Source organism: Chelonoidis abingdonii, chromosome 2, assembly GCF_003597395.2.
Source record: "Chelonoidis abingdonii isolate Lonesome George chromosome 2, CheloAbing_2.0, whole genome shotgun sequence".
NCBI lineage: Eukaryota > Metazoa > Chordata > Testudines > Testudinidae > Chelonoidis > Chelonoidis abingdonii.
The window spans coordinates 139,782,991-139,810,703 of record NC_133770.1 but is presented as its reverse complement, the minus strand read 5'-3'; the positions used below and the strand labels follow the sequence as shown (position 1 = coordinate 139,810,703).

The 27,713-nt window shown below is 40.0% G+C and overlaps 1 protein-coding gene across 3 annotated transcripts in view; it reads right to left on the bottom strand.

Annotated features, from left to right (window-relative positions):
• TRIO (trio Rho guanine nucleotide exchange factor) overlaps nt 1-27,713 on the bottom strand; it is a 457,553-nt gene that overhangs the window by 58,278 nt on the left and 371,562 nt on the right. For all 3 annotated transcript variants that reach the window (XM_075062688.1, XM_075062687.1, XM_075062686.1), the window contains exon 35: nt 850-1,142. In XM_075062688.1, coding sequence (XP_074918789.1) covers nt 850-1,142 — 293 coding nt within the window. The remainder of the gene's footprint in view (nt 1-849; nt 1,143-27,713) is intronic.

The following is a 27,713-nucleotide window of genomic DNA, read 5'->3' as shown; positions in this document are numbered from 1 at the left end:
TCGAGTGTTGCTAGGGTAAAAGTTTCTCCGACGAACGTGCACGTGGCGCGCGCACACCTAACTGGAATGGATATGAGCAAGCACTCGAAGAAGAACTATGAATTGTGGGGAAGAAAAAGGCTTTCAGCAGAGACATCTGTGACATGAACTCCATGATACAACCTCCTCATTCCCTTTGCTTTAATGAAAGCTTATGAGGGTATTACGTAACTGATTGTAACCACCTTTTGGTTTGAGAAGTCAGCTATTTCCCAGTACACTGCACTAATGAAATGCACATTATTTCTAAAGGCAGGAATGCAAGATTTGCTGGCTTTAAAGTGGTTAATAACCCTTCCCTATACATCCTCCTGGACCTTTAGAAAGGGAGAAAAGGGAAGCATGAAAAAGCCTATCATCAGAACATTACTCAGATGTTACTCAGCATGTGTCAGAAAGTCAGTTTTTCTGATTGGGGGTGCAGTGGGGTGGGAGATGAGGTTAAAAAGTAAATTTCCCCCCATCCTCTTTTCTGTTTGTCAACGAGAGCGCTCTCCCCACACAACTCTGCTAATGCTCTTAACACTGAACTGCATAAACCCTTGTATTCCAGTACAGAGCTTCTTCTTGAGCAGAGAATGACAGTCAAGGGACACACATGGGACTGATAGCTGCATAAAACTGAAACACACCCACAAGAGACCTGGATGAGATGACTTCGTTTTACTTGACCAAATCAAATTTGTACAAAAAGCAACAGAAGCAAAATAAGCTGTTGTGCCATCTTGCGATGCCCCCCAGCATTCAAAAACTGAGCACTTAATCATGTCCAACATTTACAAACCATAAGAAAGTTGCCTGAACACTAACCTCTTCAATGGTTTCATCCTGTGGCGTAGCAGCACTGTCATCTGAGTCCTTCTGAGAGCCAGCATCAGCACTTTTGCGGACCTCTCTACTCTTCTTATGCTTATGGGCCAATTTCTTGACATGTCCATCTGCCTTCCCACTGCTAAGGCGCCTCACTGGACTGGTAAGCCATTTCCTTAGGGTGTTGCCAGGGCGTTTGGGGCCTGGGGAGCTCTGTGCACCAATCATATGGGGCTGAAGTGATGTTACGGAGGCAGGAGGACTGGCATCGTTACTGGAGACTGAAAGAGAGTCTGAGAAAAAAATGTGAACAATATTTTAGAAGGAAAATATTGACAACTAAGCAATTTAAAATCAAGGCAAAGAACTTAAGTAGATTTTAAAAACTGATGGTAAAATACGAAATGTAAATAAAAAAGAGTCTTCATTTATTTATATTTACATTACAGTAGGAGGCAACTCTAATTGTACCTTTCATGTGTCAGATTTCCTAAGAGAAAAAGAGACTAGAAATGCAGCACAAACAAAATATTTACACTGACCATGTGGCATTAGCCACAGCGGAACAAATGACTAGATTTATAAAGTCTAGTTTAATGACCTTCACAATGGCTAATGCAATCTGATGATTAAGAAGGAAGCTTAAAAACCCCACTATAAATCAGGGCCAGAGTTCTCAAATGAGCTCTGATTTTGGATGATCAACTCAAGACATCTTAAAAGGGACCATTTTTCAGGAAGTGATGAGCACAGGCTCTCTGAATGCAAGATTCCTTCAAAATGTCTTAACTTGAGCACCAAAATCGTTACATCAATTAAGAATGTCTTGGCCCTTGACACTGGTGCAATGATCAGAGAGCACTGCATTGTAAATGACCACTCATACACTAGCAAACACTTACAAGACACTGTCCTACATTAACAGTCATGTCCTTTGCCTTTTGCTGATTACCATTTACACATATATACTGATCAAAAGTTCTAATTTTACGTATTTTGTAATGTGCACAAATTCAGCAAAGTATTTTTAAAATGCTAAAAGAAAGCTGTCTTAAAATGTGTTAATTTTTTTACTCAGCTTCAACACTCATATATACATAAGCACAAGCTTCCAATGTGCACAATCACCACAAATGTTCTGTTTAGTTTTGTGACAAACTGATTTATTTATTTATTTAGGAGGGTGAAGGGAGGCTTGGAGGGGAAGGGGAAAGAGACTTCAGATAAACTCCTGTTAAATATCTTTTGCTTTAATCTGACACTTTTAAAAAGGAAACAGCATGAGTAGTAATACTTAAAAGAAAATATGCCCACGCTCAAACCTCAGGATGAGCAATATTTGTTTCTTTGCTTGAGAATGCCCGAGGTTCTGCAATCAAACAAAGGATAATTCTTCACCGACCCCCATCTAGTAATTATATATACATAAGATCAACAGCAGTTTCCAGTGAGGTTCATGTCACTTGGACTGGACACTATCCCTATGGCAAACACCCACTGCATTATGCAATGCTAGTACTGCTAGTCTGTACTTTTCCCCTAGCCAAAGTAAGTTTTCATACAGTTTTTGTTTTTAAATGTGAAGGCTTCTCTTACAAATATCATTATAAGTGTATTAACAAGATTCCATTAAACTGTTGGGTTTTTTTCTCTTTTTTTTTTTTTTTTTTTTTTTGTTGCCTTTTCGCTAAAGGTGTATTTTTAAAAGCCAGGTTTGTGAAAAGATCTTCTTAAATGGCCTTTAGCTGGATGGCTTTAGTGCTGGGAGTTAAACACTCTCCTTGCATTCCTTCTCCAAGATTGGTATAGATACTCAGATCCTTCCACCCAGCTTAGGTGCAAAGGGATTCTTTCACCAAAAATGGTGGGGAACAAATAAAGCAATTTAGAACAGTGTTCTCTCTCACTATGGTAGGGACAGCGTGGGTAAGCTTATCTTTCTTGCAGAGGAGCAGCTCTGCAAAACAGAACACATCAGACTGCTTAGCTATTGCAGAATACTAAGTGCAAACTATTCATTAAGAGCCATATCTGATGTGGAGGAAGAGTTAAAGGATCCAGAAAGAATGCAAAAACACCGCTTTGGGTTATTTTGAAGTGTGGCTTGAGCCGCTCCAGAGATGCCAATCTCACAGACTAAAGACACTGGGGGAGCATGTGCTGCCTTTCTATTAATCTCTCCTTGGCATAAGGCTTATTTTCCAGCCTCCAGCCCATCTCAATATTTTCCTGTATTTTTGCTAATACATCCTTGGGCAAACAATCTTCTCTGTAGCAACAGACATGTAACCACTGCGATATTTTAACTCTGGGTATGCAATTCACTAGAACAATGTATGTTATTTGTTTGTGCACACACATCCGCAGACCACAAAGCACTCATTTGTAACTCTTACAGATGTTCACTTACATTTCCACTTACTAAAGGTTCAGTGTAATTGTTTGTATTGGTTGATACTGATCTCACTCTCAATGAGGAAGCCTCAGTGCTGACTCCACAGAGTACGAGTGCCATTTCAAGGGTTGAACACGAGGCTGCTTCCCAACAACAATTAATTGTCTCACTCTAAAAGGATCCCAGTTGCTGCTGACCAGGGACCAGATTCCACAGTTCTTATTCAAACAAGCAGACTCCCACTGAAGTTAAAAGGAAATGTATCTGTCTAATGATTATAGAATTAGGGCGCAACTATACAAACACTTCCTCAGCTGCTCAACTTTATGCATGTGAGCAGTGTTACCTACCAGCTCTGTGTTCTTGGGGAACCAGGGTACAATATCCAGCTTGTCTGACTCATGAAAGACCTCCCTCCCCGACCCACTGCTAGAACAAAACCGATCAGAAGACAGATTTACAAAAGCCATAAAAGGCAGTGGGAGACACACCTGAACCCCTCCAGACAAGGGTGACAGGATTAAGGAAACTCCCCCAGCCTCATTTGCATCGAAGATGGGACAGGGAGGCATCCCCATTAGCATACAGAACGGAGAACAGAGACTCCAAGGCAAGAACCACACGGAACTCTGGGACCAGAAAGGCAGGGAAGCACTGCATGATGGGGGATCTCTGTGCCAGATGTTAATGAACCCCCCTGCACACACCCAGCTCAGTAGTTATCAGATCAATTCCAGTGATAAATCCTTTATTGGTACCCAAAATACTGAAGCTCCCTAACTGCATTGTGAGCTCCGTCCCAGGAGCACGTCCCACAGCCAGGAATGAGCAGTTATTATTGTCTAGTCTGAACAAAACAACTTTAGTATGCTCCAGGGGTGAGCAAACTTTTTGGCCCTAGGGGGCCACATCTGGGTGGGGAAAATCGCATGCAGGGCTGGGGCAAGGGGTTGGGGTGTGGGAGGGGGCTCAGGGCAGGGGCTTAGGGAATGGGAGAGGGCGTGGGCTGCATCTGGGGTCTCAGGGTGGGGGATTGGGGTGCAGGAGTTCAGGGTGCAGGATCCAGCCCGGCGCTGCTTACCTGGAGCAACTACAGGATGGCAGCGGCGCACAGCAGGGCTAAGACAGGCTCCCTGCCTGCCCTGGCCCCATGCCCGGCATCACATCCCTGCGGACCTGGGAGGGGGCAGAGGGCTGTGTGTGCTGCCCTCACCTGCTGGTACCTCACCCAAAGCTCCTATTGGTAGCAGTTCCCCGTTCCCAGCCAATGGGAGCTGCGGGGGGCATGCCTGCAGGGAAGGGCAGTGTGTGAAGCCCTCTGCCCTGCCCCGCCAGGGGCCGCAGGGACATGGTGCCAGCTGCTTCCAGGAGCAGCACAGGGTATGTGGCACTACAGGTGTGGCAATCCTGCGGGCCGGATCCAAAGCCCTGACGGGCCAGATCCAGCCTGTGGGCCATAGTTTGCTGACCCATGGTATACTCCCTTGAGCCATCAGTTTACCCATAAACAGATCTAGTGTTCTCCCTTGAACCATTGTTGTTTTCCTACTAAACCCCCTACCCATGCTCAAGTAAGTGTTCTGATGCCTGGATCCAAAATCTGCATCAGTTCCATTGGGACATCATCTTCTCCTGACTGATTGTGCTGGGGGCTCTGCTTGTCTCCAGACCCTGAGCTACCATCACGACCTGGGAACCCCGATCAATTCAAGCTTCATGGAGTGGTGAGAACACAGCTCTTTCTCCCTCTAGGTATAGCCTTCTGACCCTAACTTGTCTGATTAGTTATCGTTCTCAAAACCTGACTTTTATAATCAAATTTACGTTAGATTTAATATTATAACTGTTTTGTTTGTTTGGCTCCCCTATATGCTTATTACCTGGCAATAAATAACTTTCATGGTTAAGCTGGTTGTTTATCTCTCTGTCCCCCCGCAGATGTTTTTTGGCTTCCTCATTCACTTTGCAGCAATGCTCCTCCTGCCTAAGCTAAAGATCCCTGCAGTGCTCAGAAATCCTGTGGGCTCTGCTCATCAAGCGGGACACTACCAGAACAATTGTAACATGAAAGTGGGGATAGGGACATGCTGAACCTGAGACATATGAGGGTGGCAGATTGAAAGTGCTGCTCAACCCACCCTGCTCAGGCATATTCTATTCCGGTGTGGTGCCCAGAGCATATGAGAGTGACAACTTGGAGGTGTTGTTCGATCTAGCTGCTGAGTCCAAGGGCATATGAGGGTGACAGCTTGGAAATGCTGTTCGACCTACCCTACTGAATCCAGGGACATATAAGGGGTTATCTTGGGAGTGCTGATTAACCCGGTGCTCTCAAACACGCTCTGCTAATGTGTATGTTCACCTGATTCTGGGGAACCTAGGTCCTGCAGGATAGCTCCATTGGGAGGGAACTTGCAGCAGGGAGAAATAGAGCTCCATATGAGAACACAAGTGACACAAGCAGTAGATTGATAGAGTTACAGAACACCCTGGTGCCCCGTCCCAGAAGAATAACCTTAATAAATGAGCATACCTCAAAATACTGGGAAAATTTGGTAACAACATTCCCATTGCAGGATCAGGACCTTAGGCTCCAGAGCCCAGGTACAAATACGGAACCATAATTCTAATCCCCTTCATGTTAAGTAAGATAACAGGCTCTGCAATGCATGGTTAACAGAAACTCTGATGAAACTGGTTACTTATATTGATAACTGTCACTGATTAGCAAAAATAACATAAAATTCATCATTTTACATCCATTTGTTAAAGATTAGGATTAAAATAATCAAAAAGCTCCCTAAGGGCCATTGACTTTCACTTTTGAAAAATGGCACTCACATGCTTTCAAAAATTCTACCCTGGTTTAGCTATATATACCCAGGTAATTAAAGCAACATTTTCTCTACCATTTACAGTTCTTCATGGGAACCTTAAACTAAAAGTGGTTTTATTTTTTTATTGTGACCGCTGACCAATTTGTTTTACTAAGATTGCTCAAGAATCCTTTATCAGTAATACAGGCTCTAAGAATAGATATATGCATTCAAAAAGAAAGCAAGAACAACACTGACTTTGTAACTAGAAACAGACTGATTAAGTTTTGGGTCTTTTAGCCCTTACTGTGTCCCAAGAACAGAAAACTTTCCAGTAAGTGCCTGTCCAGCATCCCATAGCCTCCCCTTTAGAGAAACATTTGGCCTTCTTGTTTATGTTCTAAGAATTTGACACTAATTTCTAGCAAGGCACAGGTACAATACAAGTTAATGAAACGTAATTTATACAGACACCACTCGAGCTTTTTTTTTTTCCTTTCCTGAATTACTAATGGCTGCACTTTTTGTTAGACTATTCATAAACATAAGAGAAAGTCAATTAAATTCCACCTCTCCCCTAAGTTGAAGTAAACGCACATATGTTTCTCTGTTGATGAGGTCAGAGAGTTCACAGAAAGTCCATGAATTAACTTTTTTTTTTTTTTTTTTTTTTTAAACAGAGCTAAAGTAAAAGGGCAAGCAGCATGGATTCTGACCCTCTCAAACTGAAATATAAGATGACCTCCAGTGCACACACACATTCCTGAAGTTAAGGGGAAACTGGAATACTCCTATTCCCAGCTTTACCAACCCTAGAAACTTGGACATCTGTGATTAATAATTGATTTTTTTTTTTTTAATAATGAACCATGTCCAGCTAGTTGATGACTTGAAGTTTTCTGTTCCAGATTAACTATTTCCATATTGCATTGTAATGGTCTTAGTATTTTAAGGTCAGAGTAGTACAGGGAACATACTTTCCTACTTCTTTAGAAAGCAAACTGAGTCCAATTGTTTCATTGTCCGCACCATCTAAACAGTCTTTAATCAAAACAACACCACCACACTGCTACTAATGAACCTAGGGACCAGTCTGACTAGAATGAAAGCTGTCTAGACCAGGGGTGGGCAAATTATGGCCCGGGGGCCACATCCGGCCCTTCAGACTTTTTAATTCAGCCCTCGAACTCCTGCTGGAGAGCGGGGTCTGGGGCTTGCCCCACTCCACATGTGCCGTGGCTCTGCATGGCTCCTGGAAGCAGAGGCATGTCCCCGCTCCGAATCCTATCTGTAGGGGCAGCCAAGAGGCTCTGCATGTTACTCCCGCCCCAACTGCCACCCTTGGAGCTTCCATTGGCCGGGAACTGTGGCCAATGGGAGCTGCAGAGGCAGCGTGTGTGGACAGGGTAGCATGCAGAACTTCCTGGCTATGCCTCCACGTAGCAGACAGAGGGGGGACATGCTGCTGCTTCCGGGAGCTGCTTGAGGTAAGCGCTGCCTGGAGCCTGCACCCCTGATCCCTCTCCCACACCCCAACCTCCATCCCTGATCCCCCTCCCACCCTCTGAACCTCCCTGGTCCCAGCCCAGAGCCCCCTCCTGCACCCTCAACCCCTCATCTACACCCCCAGTTGGAGCCCCCACCCTCCCCACACACCCCAACCCGCTGCCCAAGTCCGGAGCCCCCTCCTGCACCCTAAACTCCTCATTTCTTGCCCCACTCGAGAGCTCGCATCCCCAGCTGGAGCTCTCTCCCCCTCCTGCACCCCAACCCCCAATTTCTTGAGCATTCGTGGCCCACCATACCTAGATGTGGCCCTCGGGCCAAAAAGTTTACCCCGGTCTAGAATGTCAAACTTCCTTGTTAGTTCTAATTAATGTATTAAATGTAATTTTGGCAATTTCAAAAACACTATTAAACAACTGGCCAACATGCACAAACCAGTGCCAGGTCAATGAGATACTGGAGAAGGAAGAGTTTGCTCTTCTTTTCAAAAATAAAAATTCATGACAAAGGTCCATAACAACCAAAACTAAACTCAGCGGCACAGTACCAGTTCACTGGGCAAGAGATATTGGGGAGGCATGAGAAAGGAGTACAGAAATGTATTTTATTCACAGACATGCATGCACAGGGTAGCTCTAACCTCTGACCTACATTTGGTAAGAAAGGAGCCATGTGTACAACCATTCAAAAACTTTCCTAAATGGCATAAATTTGTTTCTTTCCTGCTGAGTTTTACCAGACTACTTTTGTAAGCCAATATTCTCATATACATCAAAGAACATTAAAAATGTTTCATATTTAACAAGCATCTATAAAAAAAGCAACTGACACTTGAAGGACCACACAATTGCCATTTTTATTATGCTTGCAAATGTGGAATTTCCCCTTCACTCTTTGAGGGACAATTTCCTTACCATGAAAACACTGCAGTAGTTTCCATTGAACTATGTTTTAAGCCAGCCTACAACATATTGGAAACTATTATTCAATATATAAAAGAAATATATGCTAATCATCTGCAGTGGCACAAATATATTGAGTATTCATCTCTAGTAAACCAGCTGTTCCTTTCAAATTGTGTACTATACTGAAATATGCTCCATGACATTTCTATATATTATAGCTGCCTTATGTTGTAAACCAAAATATTTTCTAATAGGAAACCTACAGTTCAATGCATCACTTTTAGAGCTGTCATATATATACTTTTACCTTTTTTCTTAATAGGCAGTAGCTATTACACATACTGTAGGTATTGTAACCAGTCATGGCAAACTATCCTGTAGCACTGGAAAACATTTTCACTTCTGATCTTTGGATAAAATGTACTTCCATTTTCTAAAACAGAGTATAAGCAAATGAAAGGTGGTGGATTGAGAACCTCAGAAAAAAATCTTGCTACCACAGAAAAGATATTGTACTGGCTATGGTAGTTAGAGCCCATCCTCCACCGCCAACCTAACTCTTCTCTGAAAATAGTACCTCCAGAGGTAACCTTGAGAGCCTAGTTCAGCCCTCATAAGCCATTCTACTCCTAATTTCTCTGCTAAAACTGACAACGAGATGTCTGTTAATACTAAATGTGGCTTTTGTAATGTAGATACCTGTCCACTAGGAAATGAACTGAGACAATGTCTTTGAATAGTTACAGTCACCAAATGTAATCACCTGGATAACATCAGTATTGGTTATAGTTGGAATTCTGACCTTGAAGCTACTGTACAGCTCTTGTTAACAGAGAGGAGATATCTGACAGGTCTTCAAACAACATGATTAGGATTTTTAACATCAACTATTTAACAAAGGCAGAGAAAGAAAAAAAAGGCTGTATATGTTCTTTTCTTTCACCTCTTCAGAGGTCCTATATAAAATCCTTTCAGATGATGCCCAATTATTCACTAGTAAACATACAATCTCAACCACTAAAATATGCACAAAATGTCACAAATGTCTAAATTAGTCCAAACTTTGGAGTCTACTTTTACTAGGCACTTTAGAAAATAAAACTGGTTTCTTCCTCCATGCTCCTCATGAGCCCCCAATAATAATTTGGAAGGTGGGACAGAGTTTGCAAAAACATTTCATAATAGCGAATGGTGCACCAAAATGCTCTATGTCTGAATAAAATAAATGAGTGGCACAGGTCTGAAAGGTCTAAGGCACTACACTGTGTCCTTTCATGATCTCTCAGGTTATTTGTTCTTCACGTCTCCCCGATCCCGCCTTCTCTTTTCCATAGAGCAGTGGGTATTAAGATCTTGCATTTAATTATTTTAAAATTATACCTTTATCTAATCTTGCACACACAGAGGCAGCTTTCAACATGTCATTGTCACTAACCAAGATTCAAACCCCAACACATTTTAGATGCAAAGTTGCTCTCCTTCCTTTCACGCCTGCTGGACAGTTTTATATGCTAAGAGATTTTTTTTTAGAAAAAAAGCATGTTGTCGTCCCAGGCCACTTTCCCAGATGAACAGAGAGGGTTCTGTTTCTGCTCCCTGGAATTTAGACCACATCGCTATAGAAATCCAAATCCAAAATCCTGCATGCAACTGAGTGCTAGGCAGTTTTATAGGAAGCGAGAGCGAGTTGGTAGGGCATTTTATTCAACTTTTGGCACTTAGTGGTCAAATTCTCTCCTATTTAAAGGCTGTTTTTTGGTAAACAGGAAACAAATACATTTTATAAAACATTAAGGGGAAAAATCAAACCAAACCACCACATGCTTTTAATAATAAAAGTAGGGATTCTCATCTTTTTCCTTTTGTGTAGCCCATATTTTAATTAGTATCTTGGTCTTGCATTTGGAATCTTCTAGACTACCTACCACCTCCCATTCAAAATCACCTGGATCACTGCCCCTCACATGACGTTCCTCTGCTGACTATCAATTTTCTATTCAAGGCTTTGCTGACTTAATTAAATTTAGTGGCTTGAATCAAGGTGCAGCAAACAACATGCGACCTGTCAACTCTCTATGGACCAAGAGAAAGTGCTCCAACCACCAGAGTTTGGGCATCTCTGCCTAAAAGGAATGTTCAACTGTGTTTATACTATGAAAATAGACTAAAAAACAGTGGGTGTTCGCAAGCACAAATAAAATTCACCAATCCCGCAAACAAAATTTTACATCCTACAGTTAAAGCTGGGTTCTTTCCTTTTAATGCATCATGTTTAGTAATTAAAGTTCCACTGGCCAACTTAGATCTTGAGTAAGATACATTCCACTCTATTCCACTCTGCATTCAGACACCTTATGTGTGTTCTATAGTCACTAAGATATTTTATTTGTGCAAATCATCTGTACATAATGGGCTTCCACAGGTATAATTGGTGGAATTTAGTATACAGTTTTGTTAGTAATGCACAAACAACAACAGAAACCAGTTCATGAGGAAACAAAGAATCACTAGAGTAAACAGTTATTTGCCTATATACACAGAGGGAGCAGATGGGAGTTAAAAAAGGTGCCATTTTTACATAACATTCATAGCAGATTGACCTTTTAAATGACAGGGTTTTTTTTTTGTTTTTTTAAAACAAAGAGCAAACTCCCCTCCCTCCTCCAAATACTATGTTGTTTTGGGACACTCTATAGTCTCAAAGTTTACACAAACAAGAGGATTCACACCAAAACTTCCACGTACTTTTTGATGCAAGAAAGCTATCCCAATGCAATTTCTAATTCTGAAATTTCAAGAATATCAAGATCTGTACTTTAAAAATAAGACAAAAATAAAATGTTCTCAACTCCTCTTGAAAAGTACATTTTTGCAGATTTTCTTTATGAAATTGGTCTGCTTTCATAAAATCTAAACTAAACATATTTCAAGATGTTTGAATCTCAGTGTGAACAGTTCCCAGACTTTTCCAAGAGACACTGATGGGTTCATAGATTCCAAGACCAGAAGGGACCAGTGTGAATACCTAGTCTGATCTCCTGTATAAAACAGGACAGAGAGCTTCCCCAAAATAATTCCTAGAACATATATTTTGGAAAAACATCCAACCTTGATTTAAAAATAGTCAAGACACCACCACAACCAGCTGTAAATTGTTTCCAGTGATTAATTACCCTCACTGCCAAAAATGCATGCCTTTATTTCCAGTCTGAATTTATCTACCTTCAACTTCTAACCACTGGAACATGTTCTACCTTTCTGTGCTAGACTGAAGAGCCCATTATCAAATATTTGTCCTGCGTGTAGATCCTGACAAACTGTAATCAAGTTACCCCTTACCCCTCTCTTTGTTAAGTTAAAATTGAGCTCTTTGAATCTATCACTTCTCATCCTTTAATCATTCATGTGGCTCTACTCTGAACCCTCTCCACTTTATCAACATCCTTCTTGAATTTGTGGGCATCAGAACCAGCAGCAGGTGCACCAATGCCAAATACAGAGGTAAAATAACTTCTCCATTCCTATCTGAGTTTCCCTGTTTATGCATCCAAGGATCACATTTGCTCTTTTGGTCACAGTGTCACTTTGCGAACTCATGTTCAACTGATTATCCACTATGATATCCAAATCTTTTTCAGTGTCACTAATCCCCCATCCTGTAATTATGGCCTACATTCTTTGTTCCTAGGTACATACACTTATATTTATCTGTATTACATTGTTTGCTTGTCCCACTTATCAAGTGATCCGGATGATTCTGAATCAGAGAGCCGGTCCTCTTCATTATTTACCATTCTCTCAATTTGTGTCTCATCTGAAACTTCAGCAGTAATGATTTTGTTTTCTTCCCGGTTATGGCTAAAAATGTTAAATAGGGTAGGACCAAGAACCAATCCATGTGCGACACCATTTGAAACACGCCTGCTTGATGATAATTCCCAGTTTACAGTTACATTTTAAGACCTATCGGTTAGCCAGTTTTTAATCCATGTGTGCCATATACATTTTATAGTGTTCTATTTTTTAATCAAAATGCCATGTGGTACCAATCAAACACCTTACAGAAGTCTAAGCATATTGCATCAAAACTACTACCTTTATCAACCAAACTTGTAACCTCATTAAAAAAAAAACAAAACGATATCAAGTTAGTTAGAGAGGATGTGTTTTCCATAAATCCATGTTGATTAGCATTATATTACTCTTCTTTTGTTTTCTAATAATCAAATCTCATATCAACTGCTCCATTACCTTGCTGGGATTGATGTCAAGCTGACAAGCCTATAAGTAACCAGGTCATCCTGTTTACCTTTTTTTAAATATTGGCACAACACTAGCTTTCTTTCAGTCTTCAGGAACTTCACTAGTGCTCTGTGACTTATTGAAAATGCATATTAATGGTCCAGTGAGCTCTTCAGCCAGCTCTTTTAAAACTCTTGGATGCAAATTATCTGGACCTGCTGATTCAAAAATGTCTAACTTTAGTAGTTTTTGTTGAACATCCTCCAGAGATACTAGTGGAATAGAAAATGTGTTGTAAGGATGTGATGAAACTATACCATCTGTTTGTTTCCCAAATACAGAACAGAAAAAACACTTCAGTCTTTTCTAAATTATTACTGACAATTATACTATTTCCATCTAGTAATGGACCAATACCAGTGACAGGATTCTTTTTGTAATTAATATTTTTTTAAAAGCTCCTCCTTGTCCTTATCATTGCTGACCATAGATTTCTCCTTATGTCAACCTGGTTTTCCTTATCACTCTTCTACAATTCCCAACTCCTGATTGAAATTCATTACTATCAACTTACCCTTTTTTCCATTTGTTTTTTGTAACGATCGATAGATAGATTTTATTTTTATAGCTGCTTTTACTTCCGCCTCTAAACCAGGTTGGTTTTTTAACCAGTATGGCCTTCTTCCTTGATTTGTGTCTTTTTGGGCATGTAGTATGGTGTTCTCAAATGAGTCCCAATTACCATTTTTCTGATTAAATTCTTCCTCTCAGCTGATTTGGCTCAATTGCTTTCAGCTTTATCAAACTGTCCCTTTTAAAGCACCAAGTATATATATTGCTGGCCTGGACTTTATTCTGCTTGCACATTATAAATGTGATCATAGGGTAGGGAGGCTAAAGTATCTGACCAGGTATACTGAAAGATTTAAAAAACCTGCTTCCTGAGATGTGCCTTTCCTCCCCCAGGACCACTGAATGGTGAACATTTCATACAGTTCTCTGGATCATGAAAGTTAACATTTAATATGTAAGTAATTTAATGTATAAATCATGTGCCACATCTGACAACTGTTTAAAAATAGTCTGAGGTATAAATCGGTTGCTTCTCATTCATGTGTTTGGAATCTTAAATTTTAAGACAAGAGATCAACTGCATTTTTTAAAACCAACTACGAACTACTGATCTGATTTATGAAGTTTGAAGCTGCCATACATGGTACTCTGAGTCCTAACTTAATATTTTTTTCTTTAAACAAAGAAAGATAAAGACACTAAATCTTTTTGTGTGTATCAGATAGTTAGTGCTCATTTATCCATTAAGCATATAGAGAGAATCTCCATTCATTTCAATGAGAGATGTGTGCAAATTCATGAGAAACAAGACCTTTCAAACAGCACTCGGGCCGATAAACAAATCCAATTTCACAAGCTAATTTCAGCTGGGTCTAATGAATATTTTTGTGCAACTAACGAAACCCCAGAGTGCTGCAGGAAGTAATGCTGATAATTCAAGTATCATGCTGACATTAAGCACGGTGTTAAGTTGGCACCTTCTCAACTATGATTACTGAAGGGCAGGTATATTTGGCCTCATCTCCTGGATAAGTAGTTTTTTGCAATTCCATCTATATGTATTCCCACTATCGTTGCTCTTGGACAAGATACTCTTCACCGTGACCTAAACTGTTTTGCAGGGATGCTCTATGCTGTTAAACAACTGCTATGTATCAATCAAAGAGATGGCTGCTTTCTTGGTAGGAAAGTGCACTTCCTGGAATGCAAATAGGAAATACTATTAATTTAAGGTTTACATATAAAAGTTATTCTACTTTTATCATCAAAGCAGCTGTGTGGTGCATTTATGTTCAACCATTATTGGGCACCAAGATTTCTTATCTGCCCTCTTAAAGCTGTTTCTGCTGACAAGTAATTATTTTCCTCTGAAAACAATTGTGCAGCACTACAAAAATAACCACAAGGCAATTTAATAGCTTGCCTTGCTATATGGAGCATGACTGTCTAGAACACGAAATTATAACAAGAACATCAATATCAATACAGATAAACATGGAAAGTTACATTCAGCAACAACTGGCCTAAAAGCAAGCAATGACAGATGAGCAGAGAAAGACAAGGAAAGAAAGAAGAGATTGCACAGACCTCGTAGGAATCACTAAATTCAAAGACTAGTAAAAACATTGCAAGCACTATGCATGCCATGCCTACAGAAGTGTGCAGAATCTCAACAACAAGTCAAAGAAGGCTGATCAGAGGAACCTGTACAAGGTTGCTTTCAATATGTAATTTCAGATTCCAAAACATCTGAACTAAACTAGTCAAAAGACTATCTATGTGTCCAGTCACTGTTTGTAAGAGTATGACTGAGGGAGTCAGTATTCAACAGCAGAAGAAGTGGTATACTGGTAATAATTTCTATCAGGGCATCTTTCATGCAATCCAGGAGTTCTATACCAGTGGAAGGAAATAAGCAGCGGTGGCAGAGGAGGAGGAGAAGAGGAAAGCGTATGAAACAAAGAGACAGTGAAGCTCAAGAAGGCCAGATGCATAAACAAGTATTTGTTGGTGCTGAGTAAAAGGGAATTAAATTCTTCAATTTTTCATTGATGAGATGGAAAACAAATACATGATCTGCCAAATGTGTACTGAACATGTGGTCTGGATTTCAGGAGAGGATTGAATGTTGATCCAATGTAGCCTCTCTCTTCTCAGAATGCCCCACGAAGAAAGCTCTCTACTGATATCGCTGGTAGAATCAAGAGAACATGTGACAAAAAGAAATAGTATGCAGATATATATTGAAATCAACAAGAATGAAAGGTTGACAATGCAAGAGGCACCTCCAAAGTCAATATACTCTCTATGGACAAAAATCACTACTTACACAGTTTCTTCCTAATTAGAAATTCAGTGGAGACGCTTACTGTCCATTCCTGGCATTCTAGCTGCGTGATTTAAGATGCAACTCCAAGGCCACACTTACACCATTTTGAACATCAAAAAATAAAAATCTTACCACTGATTATTCCTGAGTGTTACCCCTCAGCACCCAGATACAGCAATAAATCAGGCTGTTGAAAATCCCTAGAAATTCATCCTGAATGATTCAGAGTATGAAAGCAAGAACATACCAAGTAACACAGATAGTTTTGATCCAGTGAGAGAGGACAAAGATTAGTGACATACTGAATATACACCCAGTGAAAAAGAGGAAACAGATGGTCATAAGTAGGGCTCTACCAAATTCATGGCCATGAAAAACACGTCATGGACCATGAAATGCTGTCTCCCCTAGTGAAATCTGGTCTCTTGCGTGTTTTTACTTTATACTATACAGATTTCACAGGGGAGACCAGCATCTCTCAAATTCAGGGTACTGACCCAAAACGGAGTTTCGGGGGTGGGGGGGTCACACGGTTATTTTAGGGGGGTCATGGTATTGCCACCCTTACTTCTGCGCTGCCGTCAGAGGTGGGCAGCCGGAGAGTTGAGACTGTTGGCTGGGCCCCCAGCTCTGCAGGCAGTGCCCCACCAGCAGCAGCACAGAAGTAAATGTGACAATATCATACCATGCCACCCTTACTTCTACGCTGCTGCCTTCAGAGCTAGGTGGCCAGAGAGTGGCGGCGGCTGACTGAGGGCCCAGCTTTATAGGCAACAACGGAGAAGTAAGAGTGGCAATACTATACTGTGCCATCTTTACTTCTGTGCTGCTGCTGGGCTGACGGTAACTCTGCCTTCAGAGCCGGGATCCAGGCCAGCAGCTGCTGCTTTCCAGCTGCCCAGCTCTGAAGGCAGCATCGCCGCCAGCAGCTGCACAGAAGTAAGGTTAGCAGTACTGCAACCTCCCCCACAACCGCTTTTTGGGTCAGGATCTCTACAATTACATCACCATGAAATTTCAGATTTAAATAGCTGACATCATGAAATTTACAATTTTTAAAATCCTTTGATTGTGAAATTGACCAAAATGGACTATGGATTTGGTAGGGTCCTAGTTATAAGTCAAATAACATTTTATCTCTAGTTAGGTCACTAAACTGATATTTGCCAGTGATTTACAGATGATGACAATTTTAACAATGATAGCTTTAAGCAAATTTACAATTAATAGAACTTATGTAAGTCAGAACACAAGGCATGCTTGTAGCAGCACGCAATAAAAAACTGACAATATTCTGCAAATCAGTGATTTCTCAGCAGGACAAATTACATATATTGCCAAAGGAACAACATAACCCTCCACCACAAAAGAACAAGTCAAAAAGGACAAAAAAACCCACATCTGCTTGAGGCCAACTTTTATTAGGGAAGGAAGGTTGCAAAATTTAAAGATTCAAAAGACTACTTTGAGTCCTAGGTACAAAACACAGGAGTCACTTCTTCATTCACAAAACCAGGGTATATATAAGTATAGGAGCAAAGGAAATGATTACCATCTTATAATTCTCTTGAAAGCAGAGTTCATTAGGCTATATCCACTGTCAACTTTATTGCTTCCACTTCTCCTCACATATCGACGTTCAGGGGGTGAAAGCAACTTAAAGGACTTACTGGTACACAAGGCAGCCAGGGTCCTGCGTAAGGTGGGAAAGGGGCTCTGGGCCTCTGGAAGGAGCGGGGCCTCATATGGAAGGGGCGGGGCTGGAGCAGACTCCCCCAGCTAGCCTTCAGTGGCTCAGGCAGAGATTTAAAGGGCCCGGGGCTCTGGCCGCCCTGGGCCCTTTTAAATCGCCAGGCCCCAGGGAAGCTGCCATTTTGGCCCCCGCCCCATTGGTGGCCCTGCTTTCTTATCGGTACGCCATGCCATGCTGTGCCGTACCGTGCCGGCTTATTTTCACCTCTGTCTACGTTGTCAAATAGTGGTCAGAGTCCATCCTAAACGTGTACTGGATATAGGACAGAGTACAATACAATATGCAATGCAAGTCATTTTCAATTTCAGATGAACCAAAGCATGCACACTAATTCAATGCTATTTTAAAATTATTTTCTTCCTGCTCACTTTTATTAAAACCAGAATTATTTAGTAAGACAACTACTGACGGTTTTCAGCAACAGCTGTATAAACACCCTGACCTTGAGACAGGAACACTGTCTTGAACTTGAAACAATGTTCTCATACTGTTTGGTTCCAAGGTTATCACAATAACTTTGGTATTTTTTTCTTTTCAAATACTCCTCTTCTGCTGTAGGTAGTTACAGTTGGAAGGAAGATGAATCCATTAAATAAATGAGCTAAACTGGTCCCTCATAATGACCCCACAATCAAGAAAAAGATTTAATTTTTATGACAGTTCTTGCCAAATCCAACATTATAAAATAAACTTACCAACATCTATAAAAATAACATCCCAGAAAAGCATACTTTTTATATGGCTATACATACAGGAGCATTAACATGCATACTTTTCCACTCTGCTATGGGTACTGGCCCCAAAACAATCTAGCTCGTTTACTGCAGGTAATGACAAACTAGTCCTCTTTCCCCCACAATAGCTGCATTAGTAATAGCAGGTTTAAACAACAAATTAAAAGTAATTTAGTTTCAATAATTTCTATCTTCACATTGAAGCGTAATCTGAACAATGAGAAACAAATATATATTACTGTCAGTACAGGCAAATTATCCCACCAACTATTTTTAATAGCGCTTTATAGACAAAGTCAAGTAGCATCTTCCAGTAAATCTGCACGGCAGATTTATGAAAAACAACAGATTCTCAGAATGTAGTTTCTGACTAAAAGGAAGAGACTGTGAGAAAGGAGCAAATAACCAGAGCAGAATGATTCTGACCAAATCAGAATCAATATGGCCACTGATCTACAGGGGTGGGAAATCACACTACCTTATGTTGCCAATACATAAAAGAACAAAATAACCTGTAATTTATTATTGAAAGAGCAGTCAGTTTATATCTTTGCACAGTTACAACACACAAAACTGAACATCCATTGCAAATTGAAACCAGAACCCTTGATCGCCATATGTATGGTCTTCCAGTAGGGTATATTTACTGCTGGTCCTATTTCGTATGAAAAAGCCCATGTCTCAAAATTAAATGCTACATTTTGCTGCATGACTCATTTTCTGCAGTTGTATCTCACAAATAGTTCAAAGCAAAGTCCATGTTCTGAGAAAAAATCCCTGCATCTTTCTTCACTGAATCATTTCCCGACACCCTCCTCACTGCTATAACTAGTAAGTGACCACAAAGAAATAATGAGAGAGGAGGAGAGGGTAGGGGGAGAGAACCATCTGGAGATATTCCAGACAAAGAAAGCAAGAAGAAAGGGAACAAAGAAAAGGGAGGGAAAAAGAGCAACATCACTTTTCTCAAACCTTAATTAACTGAACAAATCCTTTAATTAGCAGTGTGCACAATAAATTCACAGCAACACTGGCTGTGTTATGGCAAGCAGCATGTGAGGGTGAAATGACATTCACTTTTTTAAAGCAACTGAGTTATTCAGGCACCAGAAATGCATTTTTCTTCTTCGTGAGGAAGAAAGGAGGTAGGGAAAGAACACATGTCCATTCCTTTTTGGATTCTTAATAAATAATAAAAGATAGTAGATGGTAATATTTTCATTAACCAAGACCCTGGCTCCTCATTGCAACAATGTGTGCTTCCCAAAAGCTGTACTGACCTCTGCCCAAAGGCTCCTGTTAAAGCAACCTATAACACTTAGATGATATAGGCCAGATCTTGCGAGGCACTACGCATCATTTGTAAAGGTCTTAGCATCCCTAACTCCCATTTAAGTCAACTTCCTAGAGAGATGATGAATAGTCTCAGCATTTGGCACGAGGAGACAGAAGCTACAAACAACCGAAATAAATATACTTTAGTTCCTAGCAACACATTAAAAGCCATCCTAAGAAAAGGCGTTCTTTTCACTCAAGCATTATGTATGGCTGTCTTCTTTTCAAGGCCGTGTGCACACACAAATTAAAACAAAAATGTAGACATCGAGTAAAGCTTCCTACAGACAGTAAGGAGGAGCATTCATATTTTCTCTCACTCTGCCACCTTTATTTTACTATTGAACATAGCAATTACCACAAAAAATTGCAAATATTGAAATTATGCTTTGTATCCAGATCACAGGTATTACAAAACCTTCTACTCTTGAGCTCCGGTGTGACTGAATTTAGTCAGAGCAGATGGATTATGCTGCCGTTCCGAACCCCTGTAACAGGAAAAGGAAACAGGTCAAGCCTGAATGGACAAATTCCATGGATCATTACACCACTTTGTAGTCAAACATTCAACAGTGTTTATGAACCCACTATTCACTCCAAGGCCTAACAACAAGCACCTGGAAAAAAATTTCAAAAAGAAAGGCCATAATTTGTGTTCCTCTTGCAAACTGGCAATACAGGTTAAACAGACACATCAGAAGACATTAAACTCGATGAAGAAAACTAGCATACACAGTACTGAATAAAAAGCTAGTGCATTCTGCATGCTTTTCAACTTAATATGCTCAATTTAAACTTAGTCTGCTTGACACTGACACTCAACTATAGAATGCTATGAGCTGCAACATTCCTTTTAGACAATAAATGTATTTTGTCTTCAAAATGATGGAGAAGGGGACTAGCTCAGGTTGGCTTTTCTATTGCAGGCAACAGCCTAAAAGGCCGTCTCTATTGTGCAAGTATTACCAGCATTCTTTTTTGTTTTTACAATGTGGCACCTTTTGTTTTTATAATTCTTGTGAAGCCTTCTTTTTATCAGCTGCCTGTAATATCTTTTTTAAAAGTCAGAACCACACAAATTCTTCTCAAGGTAGCTTCTAAAAAGGATGCATTTGTAATATACAGCAATCTTCTTCTCAACAAAAGAACAAACAGCAGGCACTGGGAAAACTATCATTTTTCTTATTATGGAATTGCTGTTGCCAGTCCTGGCTTCAGACTCCAACAAAGTGTACGCTATAAATCCAATTTCACCCTCTCCCCACCCACCTTTTAAAACATAAAGAAACACCAATCTCAAAATTGGTAGGTTAGTCAGGTGGCTTAAGAAGAATATTTTAAACTAATTTTAAGAGTCTTGGAAAACTGATTCCTAAACTGACAAGGTAAAATTTACAGGTGTTCACATTCTAACTAAGCTAATTGTAGTTGGTGGGATTTTATTTTGTTGTTGTTGCCATTACAACTCAGAAGCCAGATGGGTTTGAAATCTGCAGCCCAGGGTGAGTCACCAGCCTCCACGGACTGGGAACTGAACCTTCTAAAGATCGAGGGGGAGTGGTATAGGTAGAGAAGAATTAAGAGAGTTTCCAGAAAGACCCACACACCTTCAAAGACCCATGGGAGGAGGTGGTACAACTAGGGAGGAACCAATAAGCATTTTAAGGGTTATAGGGAGTTGGGACTCATGGACTCCCAAATGACCATGAATTTCGTATCTCTGATGATTTGCATTAACTATAAAGATTCTTATGTTTAATTTACTGATGTAAGCTTTCAACCTCAACTCAACCTTTCTGAGTTGTGTGTGTCTAGGAATTAAAAAAAAAAAAAAAAATCCAAATAGAGACAAAAGCAAGGAAGGATGCATGGGCCTGCACAGAATTACCCTCAGACATGCAGTTACATAGCACACAGATGTGTGTTGCAGGCTATTTTTACTGAGCTGGATAAGGGCATGCAATGCCCATATAATGTTCAACTATGTTCTAAAAGGCTACACATATTTCAGAACCGGATCAGATCCAAAATTTACATCAAGCCACCAGGAGCACTGGTTTCTCCCACTGTATTCTGTGAACCTAGACCTCAGAGAATCTTCTCTTCTCTTGGATGCACTTTCCCAACTATTACACTCTGTAGTCAAACTATCCTGATTTATGGATATATAAACTATTTTAAGATTGGCTGCATCTATAAAGCGATATGGGTGATCAAACACAAAGTTAAACTAATATATATGGATCAAGTTAAGTGCAACTAGATGACCTGTGCCTTCCACTGTAGATATATACCATATGAAATGTGAAACATCTCTTCCCAGGCAAACTAAAGCCAATTCATCTCCCTTCTTAACCCACCACACACATCCCTATGGGTGTAATGCACATTTAGGTTAGTATCTCATGGGCTTTGCACATTTGTTCCCTGGATTTCATTCATAATGCTTTTCTAAATTTCCAGACTGAAATATGAGGTCACATGATCCATTTATGGGTTAGAATAAATGTGTCCTGTAATTTCCTTTGGATAACTGGGAAAAAATTTAATCATCTTAACATTCAATGGTAGGCGTAAGACTCAAATCAATGCTTTTCCTCTCCCTACAGTCAAATCACAACCAAGTTTGGTTTTCAGCAAGACTCCTCTTTTTCAGTGCATTTGTATGTTCATAGAAATGAGTGTGATCTTTATGAGAATTTATTTCTTGATTTGTTTTTAGTGAAAAATTCCTACAATCTGCAACATTTTCTAAATTACCTAAAGTTATAGGAACAAAATGAGCGTATCTAAATATTTGCTGTAGTTTATTTTCTAATGCTTTTCTTGAAAGATTTACTTTCTCTGATCTACTCCTTAGTAATGCAGTCACTTTCCCCTCATCTTTTACTACAGATTTCAATCTGACACATATTTGGAACCAAAAGATCAGTGTTAAGGGAGGAACAGTTCATTAACAATTCCATGAAAGTTCTCTCTCAAACATTTTAAGGAAGTTACAAACTTCGAGTTCTGAAGAATTCTTAAGACAAACCAGTGTTGTTCAAAATTTCTACTGAGAAAACTGCACCATTTACTACCCCTAATTTCAATGCTCTGTGCAGCTCGAAAGCTTGTCTCTTTCACCACCAGAATTTGATACAAAAAGATATTACCTCACCCACTTGTCTTTCTAATATCCTGGGAACAATACAGCTACAACAACATTGCAAACAAACAGAACAACAACAAAAAATCACTGGTAGTTGTAAATTTATGGCAACTAAAAACTCTAGAAATAACACCTTGCTGTTGCTAGTCTCACTGACACCATTACTATTAAATTACAGTGGATCATCCAAGCAGTTCTGTTCCTGTATTAGGAAAGGTTATAGGAGCTGCTCGTGAAAATGCACTACAGAAACAGACATCAATTTACCACCAGGAAACTAACCATGGAAATAACATTACTTTGAAAAGTAACACATCAGAGCAAGCAGGATCACCATTTGCAAACAAGACTTTTTATATATAAATAACGGACTTTTCAATCATAACTCACAGATGGATGTAAAATGTCTTACTGGTCTAGTTTATTACACTCAGCATTTCAAAAACAAATGTGTTCTTTATGAAGACACCTTGGAAGCAACATGGTGTGCTGCACAGCAGACACCTACAGTAACAAGAACTCAGTAGACGATGGATATAAAGCAGCACAAATCAAGGTGATGAAGCGCTCAGTGTTCCAGGTGAAAGCAGCATCCTGCCATGCGAATTAGTGGCCGTATCTAGCTAACTGGAGAAGATATGGCATGAATGTTGGCTGCAAAGAAATTTGCTGGCTGTTTTTGACTTGAGAGAGGAGGAGGGAAAAGCAGGGTATTTTAAAGTACATTTTATTTATTTTAAGTCTGAAAGTTTGAATAATCATCATTGTCACTGGAAGTCTGACAACTCTGGCACTGCAGACTATTAAGGAAGATATTGAGAATGTGATTGTGTGTGACAAGTACTGTACAAGTACTAGACTGCCAGCACTTGGCCCCTTTGCCACACAGCAGAGCAGTAACTGAAGAGCCAGATGCCCACTTTTCCTATCTTTCAGTGAGATAGTGAATTATGTGAAGCTGTCCTATTAACATGCCACTTGGTCTTCAGATGCCCACAACAGGTTTAAACTTCTTGTACCTCCTACCTGCTGTTCTAGTGTGTTTCTTTTATATTTCCCCCCTTAGTCTTCTCTTAGTTCAACACACAAAACCAGCAAGGCTACAGTCAACTGGTGCTGCACAGTAGAGCACATCTCCTTTCCTCTTGCTGCCCACCGCCAGTGTGTGCATGCTGATAGCAAGCAGGAAAGCTAATATATGAACAACTACAAAACTACCTGAATTTGCAGTGTAACCATCCCAGTGACCATGTAGGTTGCTACATTTGAGAGACATCTGTGTTTTGTCTTGAAAAATTTCAGATGTTTTGCATGAAAGTCTATTTTATTTTTGAAGCTGCAGTGATCACAATACAGTCAGAATAGCAGGGACAAGTATAATTTTCCTGGTACAAGCATGATTTCTCCCCCATCCTAACTTAAGCAGTGTCCCCTTACAGACTACCCTGACTCTCCTTGCACTCATTCCCCCAATCACCAATTAAAAGGCATCTCTTCCTGGGTAACATTTGATTAACTTTCAGCATCAATGATAAATTCCCAAACAATCTACAAACAGTCTAATGGTCTGTTGCTTCCACATGATCTCCCAACAACTCTGCACCTGAGCTGTTACCACTCAGTAATTTTAAATTCATCAGTGACAATTAATACAGATTAGAAAATCAAGGCTCCCTCGGTCAAGTAGCAGCAGTCTTACAAGATTGCTGCTAAATATTTCAAATTAATTGCTACCAGACGACAGCGTGTATATAGCATAAGCAATATTTCTTATTTGTACAGTTCCATTTTATAAAAATAAGTCAATTAAACATCACTTTAACCTTCTGCAAGAGCCTCCTATACAGTTTCCCAGTAATTTTTACAGGGTTCACACAGATGAATTTCATTTATACTCCCTTTTTCTTACACAGCCCCTTACTATTATACTCCACATCTCGACTTATTTTGAGAGTGGGGAAAAAAGACAGACTGCAACTCCCATGATTTAGAAATATCTCAGAATACCTATATGCTTTATGTGTTTTTGTACCTAAGTCCAGGATCCAGTATTTACAGCGGCCAGACTGCCCGTTGCTGCAGTACGTAGGGTTTAGAGAGCGAAGAGAATCCAGAGTATCTATCTGCTTAACCCTGTTTGGCATGGTAAGCAGTTAGCTGTTTCGAGACCTCTGGTTCAAAAATACCTACTCGCCTGCCCTTATACACTCTGCTGAAGATGGTCATGCAAACAGTATAAAATAAACCAAAAAAATCAAAGTAATCAGATTTAGGAAGCTCTATTAGCTTTCATCTTCAGAGCAGCTACTCTCTCTTCCTGGGGATGCTCTCCTCTGACTCACTTCTGAGCAGTACTCCAGATTTTAGCTTCACATATGGGAATAGCCAGATGCAATGGATTACACTCTACCGTAACTACCCTAATTGAAGCTCAAGAAAATCTTTGAAAATACCGTAAACCAGATAATTTTTGTTTTCTCCCTGAGAAAGTGTCTACCTTATTATGTGAGTAAAACTTAGTGTTTAGACCACAGAATCACACTACAAAGCCTGAAATTTTTTTAGCAGCAGTTTTGTTTCCTTCCTGTTTTCGAGATTTTACATGATGAGTGCATGTATCTCCTATTCATCCTTATTGTGTAAAGTAAAGAACTAGGATTCCTTTTCTTCTAAATGAGGTTTGGTTAAAAGTCTATGTCAGAGCTATGCATTTTAAGTTAATGTTCTGCAGGATGAAACCATATCTTAAATTCAGTACATTGTCCACTGAACTATAACTTTGGGTGTATTTGCTCTAACCTAGGCATTTCACACTCAATACATCACACTAGCACTCATCTATATTCTCTCTCATGTCTGTCCATTATTAGTATTTACTATTTTCACAGTACTAAGGACTTTCCCAGGCATGTCACAGTGCAAGCAGGAAAACTTGGTCCTTTAACCCTGAAATCTTACCATCTAATTTTAGATGGGCTGCAAATGAGAGAAACAACAGCAGGTAGGGTATGTGGTTGAGAAGGCTAAAGAGTAAAGTTATCATCAGTCACTGAGTGGGCATGTAGACATCTCTCTGCTTCAAGTGAGTCATTAAATTATCGAAAATAGTAGTTCAATTCTTATTTCACAGCATCATAAAATAAATTAGCCTTTAGGAGAGACTCAACAAGTGGTGCCGAAAAAAGTACAGATGACAGGGGCGATGATACTGGCAGTGGGGGAGTGAAGGGGCAACGGTATGATGTGATGAAATATCAGGTAACATATATAAACAGATGCACATTTATGAAGGGCTCTGAAGACAGTGACAATGAGTATCAGCACTTAACATTGCTTTTACACATATATAGTAACATGATTTTAATATTAAGCAGCTGCATGCACCAGGTTTAGAATCAGTCTCTTTTCCCTTCTACTTTTATTTTTTTAAAGATATCTGCTGAAATCTTAATTCCCCCCTTCTTAGACTCCTTATAGTCATTACTTCAGCCCTGAAATCCCTCCTCTCATCCAAGGTGAATTCCACTGAATAACACTGAGTTTCGGGGAGGAAAGAGGGGGAAGAAGGGGAGGAGAAGAACAGGTGCAAATTTAGAGCTTCAAGACTGTATGAATCCCACTAACATACTGAGATTTCTATTTACGCTACTGTATTATGCATTCATTGTTATAGGTCTGCTATTTATTCTCTATTTCTTAAGATATTGGCAAGGAAAAGGTTAACCACTTATTACTACCTCTCCTCCCCCAACAGTTTCCAAAAAAACACACAAATTTCATGCACACTAAAGGAAAACTTCTTTGGAGACTAGAAGGGAAGAAAGCCCTCAACTTCTCTTTTCGGTAATGTACATACAGGAATACTCAAGTGAGATTTGGGGAGCAAGTTGATGGGTTTATTAGCACTGCTATGAACTAACGTAGTCTCAAGCTGGAAGCGAATTTTTAGTACAGACATGCTTCAAAATTCTTATGTCCAGCGCCATCACATGCAGTATGGCAACTTTAATTGGAAACAGCTTTACTTTTTATTGGCAGCAGCGCATACACAGAAAGCCACTTAGAAATCTGTACAAACCACATTATTTGCAGTTTCCCATTGCAACACTTTTCTTTCTGTTTTGTAGTGTTTTGCTTTGGTCCATTCTCAAAATGAAAGTCTGAGCAGTACACGGAAAAGATAAAATGAGCCTGTGAAGCATAAGCCAAAAGATATGAAGCAAGTCAATATGAGTAAGAGGAAGGGTGCAAGGAAACAAGACCAGACTGTTTATGTCCCCAAGGCTTAAAGCGGCATTATAAAAATAACAAATGTTCCACAATCATATGCACAGTGGACCATAACCTGCCCCATCCAGTCTCACTGATGTCATGAGACTATAGCTGTCAGCAGACTCTAGCTCCAAAGGACCACAATACATATATTGAAAAGGGCAACAACTTATAAATTATGTTCAATTAGAAATGCAGAGACAGTCATATGGCTGCTTGTAACATCTTTTCTGGGATGTAACATCCTTTCATGTCTATTGCAAAAATAATTTTCCTATCATAGATTTAGCCAACAAGATGTTACCCATGACTTAAAACAGTGGTTCTCAAACTTTTGTACTGGTGACCCCTTTCACATGGCAAGCCTCTGAGTGCAACACCCCCCTATAAATTAAAAACACTTTTAAATATATTTAACACCATTATAAATGCAGGATGCAAAGCAGGGTTTGGGGTGGAGGCTGAGAGCTCATGACTCCCCATGTAATAACCTCACGCCCCCCCGAGGGGTCCTGACCCCCAGTTTGAGAATCCCTGTCTTAAAACATAGCAGCACAATTATATGATCATTTGTTGGCCAAAATTTAAAGCCATTTTTTATCTTAGATTTAAAAAAATTCAGAGAAGTTATAAAAACCTAATTATCCTCAACTCCTATACGACCAAATAAGCACCATTACTTCTATTTCATATTTTATTTGGTTTTTATATTATTTTATATATTTTCACTGGGAGTGAGGCTGGGGCACAGATCTGAGGAGGAGCCAGGCGGTGTGTTGGGGGGAACTGGGACCTAGCTGGCAAAGAGTTTGGGATAAGGAGCCAGGGGAACACTGGAACTGGACAAAGATCT